Source organism: Myiozetetes cayanensis, unplaced genomic scaffold (genome assembly GCF_022539395.1).
Source record: "Myiozetetes cayanensis isolate MyiCay16 unplaced genomic scaffold, myiCay2020 scf7, whole genome shotgun sequence".
In the NCBI taxonomy this organism is placed as follows: Eukaryota; Metazoa; Chordata; class Aves; order Passeriformes; family Tyrannidae; genus Myiozetetes; species Myiozetetes cayanensis.
This window is the reverse complement of record NW_026087964.1, coordinates 8,847,094-8,860,405: the sequence shown is the minus strand read 5'-3', so window position 1 is coordinate 8,860,405 and position 13,312 is coordinate 8,847,094. Positions and strand designations below refer to the sequence as shown.

Sequence of the window (13,312 nt, the reverse complement as noted above, 5' to 3'; positions counted from 1 at the left end):
TGTCATTGTGTCATGCCTACACTTCACTCCATGGTATTGAATTCCCCCTACAAGTACAACGAGACACAGCTAACAAAGGCAGAACACTTCTCTGCTTAGGAAACTGTCCTTGAAGATTATTATCTTTAATTGGAGACCGCATCCTGAGAGGTTCTGAGCATGTGCACTTCTTACAGGCAAAAGGCCTAGTCATAGGTTCTTTACTACATTTACTTCAGTTTAAAAAATAGCTCGTGTGCTAAACCTGTGCACCACTTATGTCTCATTTAAATATTCAAATGCTTTTTCCTCCCACTAGTAAGATCTGCCTACCTCAAAAAGGTTCAAGTAGGCACTGAATGACATAAAAACTTTTCTGTGCTCTCGCACCAAGAGAATTTCTCCTGAATTTCCTTCCAATGTTTAAAGGGAAGACCCAGCCCTGAGGGTGACTATAGCAGAGCCACCACAGCTGATTTCTTAAGTTCTTAGCTCCTCAAAGGAACCAGCCACACATGATGCCTTTGTCTCAGCATTTATCATTTGTGAAGTGCTCAGGCTTCCAGATTACTGGTGGAAGAACCATATTCTGTCTTCCCTAGAACATACAGAGCTGATAGTAAGACATTATGAACATGCATTTTCCTTCAACCTTTACTCTGAGAACAAGTTTTAACACTTTGCTTCCTTATTCTTATGTAGGTTTCATATATGAACTGTCATGAGTTGGTGGTTCATCTCAAAGTTTCACAGACTACATAAAATCACTTAGGACAGGTGACACCTCCTATACCAACACAGTAACTTTTTCTTCTCTTTTTTTCCCCTCCAATATTATTTATTGCATTTCTCCTGAATCTCTTCAGATACATTCTTGAAAAAAAAACATTAGGGAATGCGGGACTAAATTTTTAGGTAGGGCACTAATATTTCTTAATCCATGAAAATGGATTCAAAATTTTGAAGGCAGCTTGACAATCAAGATTTACTTGCTGCAATATTCAGAACCATAGTTGTGTATTCAAAACACTTTGCTCACCCACTTAAATACTGCCCCTACCCTCTTTGATTTGTTAGGAGTCCTCTCTCTTTTGCTAGAGAGTTCTGGGTCCTTCACTGATCCCTGCAATAAGAACTATAAAGACAACGAGTCACAGACATGACTGTGGTCAAGTTCACATCTAATACTTGTACAGATTAAGAAAAATTTTCTTCCTTTTGCTGTTTCCTTTTCCAAGGTGCTTGCAAACGAGAAACTAATACACTGGGGTTTGCACACATCTACATGCTGTCTGTGAATAGTAAGACTTTAATGACATCTGGGGCTCAGCGAAGCAAGGACTTACGCTTGGAATGTTTGTCACAGAGAGCCGATGCCCTCATGTCGCAGAGTCTCAGGGAGCCTTTGCTGCTGCTGTAGACGAAGAGATTGCAGTGGTGAGGATGGAACTCAGAGGCTGTGATCACTTCCGTCAGGTCCTCCATATTGGCTGGCTTTATATCTACAATGTCTGAATGGAAGTTTCATCAAGGAAAAGGCAGTCGTCTGCAGGTAAACCGCAACTCTTACTGCCTCCTCGAAGGAAGCATGTAAATGTGCACACTTGAAACGCTTTTAAGTAAAAATACACTCATTTGTTTGGCAGTAGCGCACTTTTAAATTTCCGTACCTGACCCACTGACACCAAAGAGACCCACTTATACTCAAAGAGCAACTAACACGATTTGTTCAAAACAAACTGTGCACAGGATTAGGTTTGCTATTTGAATACTTACAAGAGAAGTATCTGAAAGGGCATTCTTAGGTTTTTATGTAAATGATGCTCATTACTGAAATCAATATGAATTTCTGTGATTGAGAATTGTCCATCTGAATCATTTCAGTGAACGTTATCTCGACCAAAAATACAACAAAGATCTAGTTTCTCAGGAACAAACCTGTCAGTTAGATCACCAAAGAATATCCACGTGAAGTGTAGCTCACATGGTGCCTCTCCAACACTTGTGTCTCCATGGCAGGTATGTATTACCTGCCTTGGTGAGCTTAAAAAGCAGGACCTGATTAGCAGGTATTTGGAGGAGAAGGCCAGCCCGTGGAAGATTGCTTATAAAGAAAAGAATGAAAGAGTCCCATGAGGGGGCTGTAAGAAAGCAGTAGATACAGAAGCATAAAATGGAAGAAGGATATATATGTAAAGTAGTACATTTAAATAAGATTGTACATTTTCTTATGGCCCTCAGCAATCTGCTGTAGATAAGCCATCCAAATGTTAACAAATCCTTTGAACAAGAAGAAGAGTAACATTACCCTATTTTACTGATGAGGCTGTGAGAGAAGCAATAAAGGATTTGCATAAGATCACATGGGAAATGCACGACAGAACAAACCCAGATCCACTGAATCCCAGTTCAGTGCCCTAAACACAAATCATCTCAGTGCTTGGATTCCCCGAACATAAAATTTGAATCAGCTGACATTCAAAATTTAGGCATCTCAGAGGATAAGATAAATGAGAAAATCATATATTGTGATATTAAGCCTGTTTCTGTTCCCATTGTGCCCACTTCTGAAATGGAAGACCTCTGATTGATTTCTGTGGGAATGGGGCACAGTCTATCACCACCTTTACACTCTATACTTTGATCTTGCCCAAAAAATGCAAGCCCAAGACACTATACTGAAATAATACAAAATATTCAGAGATAAATATCTTGATGACTTTGCATCACACTGTTGTGCTTTTTTTTTTTTATACCAAGGAAAATATCAGCAAAACTATTAATATCTTATGACATTTAATAACAACTGGGAATGAGTTAATGTTACATTTTAACTGCATTCCTACTTACTTGTACTATCATACTTGCATTCATCTCCAAGAATCCATCACGATTAATATTAGTGCAATAAATGTTAAAATGGAGAAACATTGATTTACCTCCTTTATAAAGCATCACTAAACATTCTTGAAAATCAACAGAAAAAAATTACCTTTATTCAGTTATTTGTATTTGGTGAATCTGTCTCAAGATATATATTTAAGTAAAAGCAATTGCTTTCAGAGATTGAATTGCTTTCTGGGGTTCAGAAAAATTAGAGTAACTCAATAAAAGAATTTCACCTCTCAGTAGAGAGATGAATAACTGCTGAGTGATGAGGAAGATATAAAATATAAATAGAGTATGTGAAACAGTCATGGTAAGTATAATTTTTCTGGATGTTGAAGACACTATTGATGAATTTCCCTTCACTGCGTAAAATGAATAAACCTATGTTTAATAATGAAATTAAATATTCCATTCTCCTGCCAGGAAAGCAGAAAATACTTGAAACAGACTGCATTTCCAGATGTGATCTGAATCTCCACTGAGAAAGAACCTCATTGCCTACTGAGGATCATAGCAAAAATGCACCACTGAAAATTCATCATTTCGTTAGATTTACAAAAATTAAAACACTCTATTGAAGTAAACAATCAAGGGAATGGAGAGTTGCAGAAGAGACTTACCCCAAATGCATTTGTAATAAGAGATGGAAAAGCAGCCTTTGTTTTGACAGCTACAGAACCCAATATATCAAAAGAATAATATGTCGCACAAAGGAACATTTTTCTCCTCTCATGATTTTTGCCATCTATTTGAAAACAATCAAGTACAGCTTGACATGTGATGTGTGGAAACTGTATTTAAACTAGCATGACATGGTAAGGGCAAGCATCTCCCATGAGACATTTCTCATTTCTACTTTTCTATCTTCCTTTTGTGTCTTTTTCTTCCTTTTAAGCACAATGTTGAATGGCAGGCGAAAAAAAAATAAATAAAAAAATTGGACCAGACAGTGTGCTTCAGAAACAGGCCCTTTGGTGAACTTGAAAAGCTTGAAGAAGAGGGAATCTGGCAGAAACTGATTAAATGAAAATTCCATTGCTACAGAGAAAAGTATTCTAATGGCCTAAATCTGTAGAGTTGTCTCCTACACTATTGTCTTCCTTTGCAATTGTATTTCGGGGAAGGATTTCTTGAGTGGGACACGGTCCCCCTCCCTCAGTTCACTCACCTCTTGAAATACCAGTCACATCTGAAGTTGTAAATCCGGTTCATTTTCAGAGTATGGACAAAACACCTAGGACCAAAGCTATCTAAGACAGGAAGAACAGAGGGTTCAGTTCACCACTGGCAGTGTACTAGGATACAATTCTGTTGTCCTACAAAACTTGGTGTTCCTGTGCCTGGACAGGGTAGGAATTTCCCCTAAGAAAATGAAAAAGATCTTCATGCTGCTTTGACTCTCACACATGCTTGTTAAGAATGAGGCATTTTAATCCTCTATAGATACTAAGGGAAGGTTGAACTGACACCTTGCCAGTGATGGGCTGGAATGCACTGGTAGTCTTTTAATTCATTAACGTTAAAACAGAGAACAGAAAATACCTTCTTGCTCACAAAAAACAGAACAAGTCTGTCCCCCCTCAGTATTTGCTGTTTGACATACCTGGTCCCTCCTCCACTGCTTGGCTTAGTGAAACAGGACAAAGCTATGAAGATTTTCTGTAGGAAATCTATATAGAAAATTCTATATATGAGAAAATTCTATATATAGAGAAAATTCTCTAGATGCTGTTCACAGCAAAAAGGAAATGAAAGGTCTAGTACACTTGGCGATCACAATGGTGAGAGATGATGTTCTTACAGTTGGGTTAGTAGAGCTACAAGACCAGGAAGTTAATTCTGGGAAAGGCAACAAAGTCACTCTAAGGCAATGTCACCTTGAATTGGCTGAGTGTCTATGTTGCTTTCCCCAAACTATTCAAGAACAGAGGTACAACACAGGAGAGAAAGGAAGCAGGACAAGGCCTGACTACAAGGACGCTTTAGGGAAAGATCTGAGAGAGGGGAGAGGGGGAAGAAAAACAGTGTCAGAGGAAGGAGGAAAGAGCGTAAGGAAAGGCATGATTAACAATCTGCAATGATATGCTGTGTGAGGGATGTGATCCGAGTGCACAATTCAGTTATATGGTATGTTTAGTTCTAATCCAGTATTTTGTGCTGCTGTTGTGCAGCTGATAGCAAAATGAGGATAACAGGAGGAAGAAAATTTGTTCCACTGCCTCTGGGCCACTGATCTAACAGAAAAATAGCCCTTGGGGAGAAGTCACTCCAGAAAGTTCCTTTTATTGCAGGTTGCCAAGTTGACCCTCACCACGATCCAAAACTCACATTAATCAGACTTTTCCTCTTGATCAGCTAGAATTTAAATGAGCATGCCTGCTTTATGCTCATGCCAAAACACGTATAATGAGAATGTGGAAAATACACAGGGTTCCTGCTGAGTGAAAAAGGTCCCAGAATAAGTTTCCTTGTATGATAATGGAAACATAGCAGTCTCCTCAAAATAGATTAAATTCCCTTTGAAGTGAACAGTATGCATAAAGAAATAGCTGCTTCGTCTTCCTGAAACCATCAAGGAATTCTACAAGAAACCGAATCTTGTAGAGAACAAATTTGCAACTCACAAGCTATGGCATATAAAGGACTGAATCTTCTATCATTGTTTTGGAATAATTTTTATATGACTTGTCGATTAACTGCAAGAAGGAAGTAATTTTTATGGTCAAAAGAAGGCTACAGAAAAAATATTACTTGTCCCCTCTCTCTTTTATTCAACTGCAATGGAGGAGGAGAAAAGCTTTCTTTAGAAAGCCAGACAAAATTTTCCATAGTAACTTCACAAGAAAACCAAAACTCTCATCTTTCTTCTTTCAATATATGCTGATTTGACACTTCATTTTTATCCCTGCGTGGGACTTCAGATTTTGCAATTTTTAGGCATTTTCAAAAAATAACCTTCAGCATAACATATCTTACTGAATCTGGCTGTTCCCTGCGGTTTCCACTGAGGTTTGTTCAGGCTCCTTTTTTTGTCTGTATCTCACACCTACATTTCAGCCTAGTCCTAGAAAGACTCACTGACTAGTAGCTGAAATCAATAGCAATTCATAGAAGCTGCCAGGGCTTCAGTTTAGAGTAATTGATTACTGAGGCCCTGCTGAGGCTCTACACCTTTAATATAAGCATTTCTCCGAGTGGTTTCCTCTGTTAGTCATTTAGTGCAAACTATTTTCATTACAAGGAGGGAACCGTGATGCTTACAAATCAAGCTCTACCAGCTTTACACTTCCTACATGATGGTTATATCATTCCTATACCATGTGCTAGCTGAGAAAATTACTTCCAAATGGCTCCAGTTTTCTTCCAGGTTGTGTACATCGGGGGGACCAGGGAGAGAATTAGGCCTCAGTATGCCTGACAACATCACAATGTGATTACATCAATCTTTTTATCAATGAAAGAAGCAAGTCCTAACCTTTAAATAACCATCAACTTTCTTCTTTCTTCTCATTTCTTACAGATACACTGTATATTTTCACTGTTGAACGACATTTCTACAATAGGTAGTAAGGCCTAAAAGTAAGTTCTACAATCTTGACAGTAAGGAAAGCATTGGATAGGCTACAGCTTCTGAATCTCTATTTCAAACCTGTTGTCCAAGAGTCGAGGGTTTCTGGAATGAACTGTCAATAGGTTAATGGATTTGGCCTTCAAATTCCACTGTTTCACCTCAGGCAAAGAGATGACTCAGTATTTGTATTCTAAGTACTCCTAGTAACCACAGTGTCAATGCCTTCCATTGCACAGCATTTGCCCACTGCTCCACTAAAAGCATGCACTTCATGGGTTTTATTATAAGCCCAGAGAGTTGCAATTACATTTTCTGTACCACTTGATTCTTGTCAAGGCTGAACCTAATAACTGTTAATACAAAGTATTGATCCATACCTGAAAATTACTTAGCAGGACAACATCAGCCCAATTCCATTTTTAATTCTGTGGTCATTATAGCAATGATTCTACTGAGCACTGGAAGAATTTTGATTCTGCAGACATCATACTGAGTTGGGAGCTGGCAACAGTCTCATGCTGGGGGTGATCTGCTGAACACACCAATTTAAATGGTTTGATTTTGATTGGCAATAAAATGTCTTCATCAAAGGCATTTAGACAGTGCCATTACGACAGTACAAATGCTTCCGTATTTTTCCTCATATCAGGATTATAAGACACTGAAAAAGTAAACCCCATTATGGGGCCTGTTAGCTCTATGTGGAAGGCCAAACCATAGACAATTATGAGAGGTGCTGTGCAAACAGAAAGTAAAGGGATTGCTCATGATAGAATTACACATATGGAGTGCATACAAAGAAGAGATTAAGTAATGTTAACACAGTTCTGTGGACTTCTGAGGTTTCTTAAGTCAAGGACTACAGCCTAAGTTGGATGAAAAAGACCTGTTAGTGGAAGAAGAAAAGACATGGTCACAGTTAAGAGGCTGCAGTAGCAATAAACTTTCCAGCTATTCAGGTAGGAACCCACATGTTTAACTGTCAGCTGAAAGAAACCACAGTCCCTCAAGACCAAGGGATGAGAGTCGTTCAGGGCTGAACAAGAAGCCAGAGACAGAATCTAAATATCAAACTTCTGAACCAAAACTGCAACTCCTGGACTTCGCATCTGAAGTTTCATTTGGAATTGGAGATACTTGACAAGAAATTAGAAGTAGTATTAGAAACATTTTCCATTAAGTTTAAAGCAAAGGAGAGTTAGCGTTAGTGTTAATGTTTTACAGAGAATGACACTGAGGCATGAAGTGGCAAAGGCTTGGCACAGGTCAGTTTAAGGGCCAGCAAGAGCAATAGCTATGGATTCTGATCTATTGCTCTCTCTCCTCCCTACCCGCAGTAGTCCAGCTATGTGAGTATTTGCTCAGTTCTCCTCTTGGTTAGTTGGTTTTGAGAGGTTATTATTCTCACTATTACATTTGTCCTTTGGAACTTCCCCCCAGAATGCAGAATATTCTAAAGACTCATCCTGAATTTGAGAGATCTCATTCTGATCTTTGCAATATCAGAATTACTTTACATTCCTATCATCTTAGCAGAATAAAAAGAGATAGCAGCAAGAAAACCCCAAATCTCGATTACATAATTATTACTTAAAAAAAGAATCAATACATTTTAAATGTACTTAGTCAAATTTCAGGAAATTGCCTTTACTGCCATACATGCAGTAAACATCACAGACCTTGCTGTATGCAAGTTGAAGAAAACCAAATCTAAGATACAAGGAGAAACTGTCTATGAACTAGGTGCAACATTTGAATAAGTTTTAGAAGTAAGAATTGTAGAGTAGCAATTGCTAGCAACTGCTAGGAAAAAGAGCATTTAAAATGGTGCAAAATGGTGCAAGTCACATCCAAATTTTGTCACAGGTAGGCCTGTTCATACACATTGCAACCAATGACTTACTTAGAGAACAATGAATTTAGAATTTGATACTGAAAATTTTTTATTTATTTAGAAATGGAATTTTCGGTTTCTTTTTTTTCTTTTTAAAAGAACACCCGCATTTTCATCCTTAGGCACAATCATGTGCCTGCTTCAGTGACATCCATATGCAGATTCAAATTTTCAAGAGCAAAGAAATCATTATCTGCATACACACAGCTGAAAGGAAAATTAAGTGGATGAATTAACAGACGAAGACCTGCCTTCACAAATGCACATCTGCATTCCTCTGTGTAAGGTACTCAATCACTGAAAGGTTGCAAAGTCAAATTTAGTTAATATATTTGCATATGAATTGATTATGATTTGTCTGAAGCGGTTGTGGGACGTTAAATGTTACATTTGGAACATAAATACCAGAAGAACTCCGGGTACATATAAATTATTAATAGAAGAGCCCTACTAAGTCTCCCAGCTTAACTTCTCTCAGGCAGTACTGTTCTACACAGGAAAGTGGCAACACGTACTACATATTAGCAAGGGTTCCAAGAACACTGCAATTTTCAACATTAATAAGGCAAGGACAAGTTATAAACAACAGCAATATACTCTCATCATTCACAAACCTGCTTTTCTGAACTCCACTAGACGTTTAACAGAAAATTTAGAGGGATCTACTTAGTTTGCTGAATACAGTTCCTGGTACTACAGAGAAATACGATATATATTAAACTTCCCAAACCCCATCTTAAAAATAAAATAGCCAGGCATTGTTTCCCACATAACTAGGAAAGAAGAGATAAAATGTCTCTCTCTTTCTTTATTTTTTTTTTTTAAATGAATAACTCATGCACTAACAGGTATTACCATCAAGAAATTTCTCATTGATAATTATTAAAATACCATGCAGCTGAGGAAGATCTGTCTCTTAAAAAGCAGACACAGAACTTCCAACTGGAGGGTACAGACTCCTCAGAGCATTTTGGTGGGGATTTTTCTTTCCCAGTGGGCAATTTATTCTTTCATACTTTCATATACCTTCCAGAAAACCCCAATACAGCAATATTTGCACCCCAACAGAGCAGAATAATTCTATATTTTAACTGAAGTTACAATTACAGTCATAAAGGATGCATTTTTTGGAAAATTTAGCTAGCCAGAAGTGCTTTTCAGAACATAAAGCTTTTCCCTTCCCTGCATGCTTGTTATAGGAGTAGTGAAATAAAACTATCTTCAAAAATAGGCAGATACTTATAAAAAATAGCTACTTTAAAAATAAAAGCTTACATTCAAACCATTTATATTACATTACATAAGAGAACTGACTGAAACCTTGGGGCAGGACTTACTACCTAGTTGCTTAATTTACTTGAAAGGATTTACCAAAACACCCATCAGCTTGGTCTCTAGGCACTGCAGAGAAATTCGATTCTGGGAGTTTGAAACACCACGGTTATTCTCCAAAGCACAGCTTTCAGAACACTGATTCCAAACAAGTCAGGTAACTACCAGTTCAGTAGCAAAACAGTCATTTTAGACTTTTCTTAACTCTGGTGGTGTAACTTTGTGAAAGTTAATATGGCCTTTATTTAAAGAGCATTTCTATTCCATAGGCCCAAAAAGTGACCTACCTTAAACTACTACAATTTCACATGCAGTGAAACTAAAGCAACTACTAAAGTGCAATTCTTACCCATGTTTATTATGACAACAGAAAAGAAAGCAATTTGCATTAATGAGAAGTGCCCTGATTACTTCAACAGGGAGAAAAGATTCCAAGATCTCAGGTTTTGACAATTCATACAGAACACAGAGGTACAGACTTCAAGCTCTGTAATACCTAAGATGACCATGTGAGTGTTTTTATGACATCTCTGTTCTTATATGGAACACTCTTCAAGCTAAAGATTTTTTAGCTAATGAGCAAAGCAAGTTATATTTTCTTCTTCTTTACGTATATACTCTGCAAAAGATTGTGCTTTGCAAGGTTAATTTCAAGTCCAAACTCACATGGGAACAAGAATAATTAGACTCATTTAGGACAATTCTTCCCTGTGGCAGACCTGATTAAATTATTTATACATTATCTTTTCGTATAATTGTACCTAGAACTGTGTAAATGGTTTTTTTGTCTAACTTTCAATGAATTCATAATACATGTTTTTCAAGTTGGATACACCGCCTGCACCTGTGACAGCACAGAATGGCTCATTCTCAAAATGCTTCAGTGAGAAATTAATCCGGAGGGAAACAGACGCAGGCAATTTAAAAGCTTCCACAATGACACCATACTGATTAAAACTCATCAACTGAAGAAATAAAATTAGTAAGACAATAAATCTTGGACTGAATCCTGTTACCCATTTCCACAGGAATAACTTCATTGACTGCAGTCACATTACATTAAAATATGAATGCTATTAAGATGAGTATCAGTTCCATGACATGACCCTTTATCTGTAATCTAATATTCCTTGCTATAGTTCCCTCTCTGCTAAGGACTGAAAATTCTGGACAAAACCTGAAAATTCTATTTGATGCTAACATTCATTTCAGCTCTACTGTTCTCTTTCTCTCTTTCATAGCAATGAACTTGAAAAAGCTTGAGATAATGGTATTTTAAAAGGCATTCCTGCTACAAAATAGTAACTTGTTTGCTACAGTCCCAATTAAATTGGAAAGCAATTGGCTCTGTGGAAATCTGTGAAAAGACATCTTTGCATCTATTGTAAAATTTCTAAGTATCTCCAATAGTTGCACTGCCTGGATCACTCTACAGACACATGAATTCAGTGAAATCCCAGCTGTGCTCTTTAACGTTCTACTAAAGAATGCTGAAATAGTTTTTACAGGCTCATGATTTCACACTGTTCTTTATCATTTGCAGTAACTCCAGTCTATTTTGTTTTTCCTTTTTGCAATTCACTATACATTTTTAAAAAGCAAGGGTATTCTAATGCCTCTGGCTATGTTTCTCCTTACCTCTGCAGAAATGAAATAACAGGTGTGGGTCTCTATTTGGGCACAACTGCATTAGAGGAGACAGAGGGCCAGATAAAGAAATCCATTAAAAGAATAACGTAATCACATATGTATTCATTCAAGTTGTGTATGGACAGGAGTGATAAGTAAGAAAATTATGTATTCTGATTCATAAATTAATTTTTTTATTAAACAATAAATTTGCAGTGCACTAATTATCTATCCCAAGGCTATAGCTATGCTCAAATCACCTTAAATTAACTTCCTTAAAAGCAACTCCAGAAAAAGGAAGAGACTGGTTGTTGTCAAGAATGCAAAGGCCTCAGCTGTAATTGTTTTTTCACAGCCAGACTCAAATCCTCCAATTTATTTATTCTGGAGGATGGCTAAGTAGGGAATATTTCCACAGCACTATGTCCTGACAACACTGATACCATACACTCCAGCCACGCACTGTTTGCTTTTGTTGCAATGCACATTTCAGCTGTGTGGCAGGAGGGTCTCAGACAGGGATTCAATGCTAAAATACTGCTTAACTAGCTCTGATACTGCTCCTTTGGCTGTGAGTCATGCTCTGTCATCCAGTTCTCTCAGACTGGTTGACAGTCAAATTCCTGAAATAGAAATCAGTTTAAGTGATAAGAATAGTTAAAAGCAATTGTTTCTGACAAGAAGAAAAGAGGGTCCGAGGGCAAAACCAAACAAAAGTATTGAAGGTATTTAAAGACCACTTTTGCAAACTTATTCACTGTTTTCAGAGCCCCCTAAATCTGGACTTAGAGATGCTTAGAGGTCTTCCTAACAGATGTTGTGACTTCTCTGTATTTCTTGAAAACAAATAATCTGTAACGTCCTTACAGCCCCTACTCACACAGCCTAACTGCTGTAATTATTATCTAACATTTTAATTACACAGCTAGTTATAAAGACTGCCATCTGCACAAGTTAATATACAAATATACAACTGTTCCTACTCTGAAGAGTTTAAAATCATACTCAATTAAGATATTCTCAATTAAGATATTAAGATATTCTACAAAAGATGATGACCAGATCACAAAAAATATTGTAACTGAACTGGACGTATTTCTACCTTAACAGAAGCCAAAGAACCAATTCAGTGCCTGTTGTAGAAGGTAACAAGCATCTATGTTAGTGTCTACAAGACGAAGTCATTTAAGTGATGCCAGAAATGCAGTTCTCTCTTGGCATTTTACACTTGGGACACACAGAATTTTTCTTACAAATGAGTCTGTTGAGAGTTCATGCAAGGCTCCATTTACTGCAGGATTCTATGCAGTTCAGAGAAGATGACAATTTAGGTTAAAAGAGAGAAGCTTAGAATAGATATTTGGGAAAAAATCTTTGCTATGAGTGTGGTGAGGCACTGGAACAAGATGCCCAGAGAAGTTTGATGCTCCATCCCTGGAAGTGTTAAAGGCCAGGCTGGAAGGAGCTCTGAGCAATCTGGTCTAGTGGCAGGTGTCCCTGCCCATGGCAGGGGAATTGGAACTGCATGACCTTTAAGGTCCCTTCCAACCCAGGCCATTCTGTGATTCTACGAGTTTCCCAGCTACCACATTTCTAAAATCCTTATTCTGATGGTCGTAGAGTCATAGGATGGTTTTGGTCAGAAGGGTCACAAGAGTTATTTTGTTTAAAACTGAAAATTCTTTACTTAAGGCCACATTTGACTACAGGGGTTAAAAAGAGCAATTGCCTGATGTGGTGTTTAATTACTCACAGACCCACTGTGGTCCCCAGTCTAGCACTCAGAGAATTCTTTCCTCCTTTTATTCTCTTCTTAATCATTATTTATCAAGTACTATGTATCCAATTAGGATGGACCAGTACAGCATCTCCAACAGTTTAAAGAAAAATCAGGCTTTATGTGATCATTGATATACAGGAATCCTGCTTATCAGCTCCATTAAAATGATGATTGGGCTTTATTCTGTTAAGAGCTGTCTTTCTTCAATTTAATGTATATTAAAATATCCTTTTCCTGT

General features: G+C 37.5%; 1 protein-coding gene across 7 annotated transcripts in view; it reads right to left on the bottom strand.

Annotated features, from left to right (window-relative positions):
• Positions 1 to 13,312, bottom strand: part of PPP2R2C (protein phosphatase 2 regulatory subunit Bgamma) — a 190,088-nt gene that overhangs the window by 29,237 nt on the left and 147,539 nt on the right. For all 7 annotated transcript variants that reach the window (XM_050337793.1, XM_050337795.1, XM_050337796.1 and 4 more), the window contains one exon: positions 1,326 to 1,490. In XM_050337793.1, the coding sequence (XP_050193750.1) occupies positions 1,326 to 1,490 (165 nt within the window). The remainder of the gene's footprint in view (positions 1 to 1,325; positions 1,491 to 13,312) is intronic.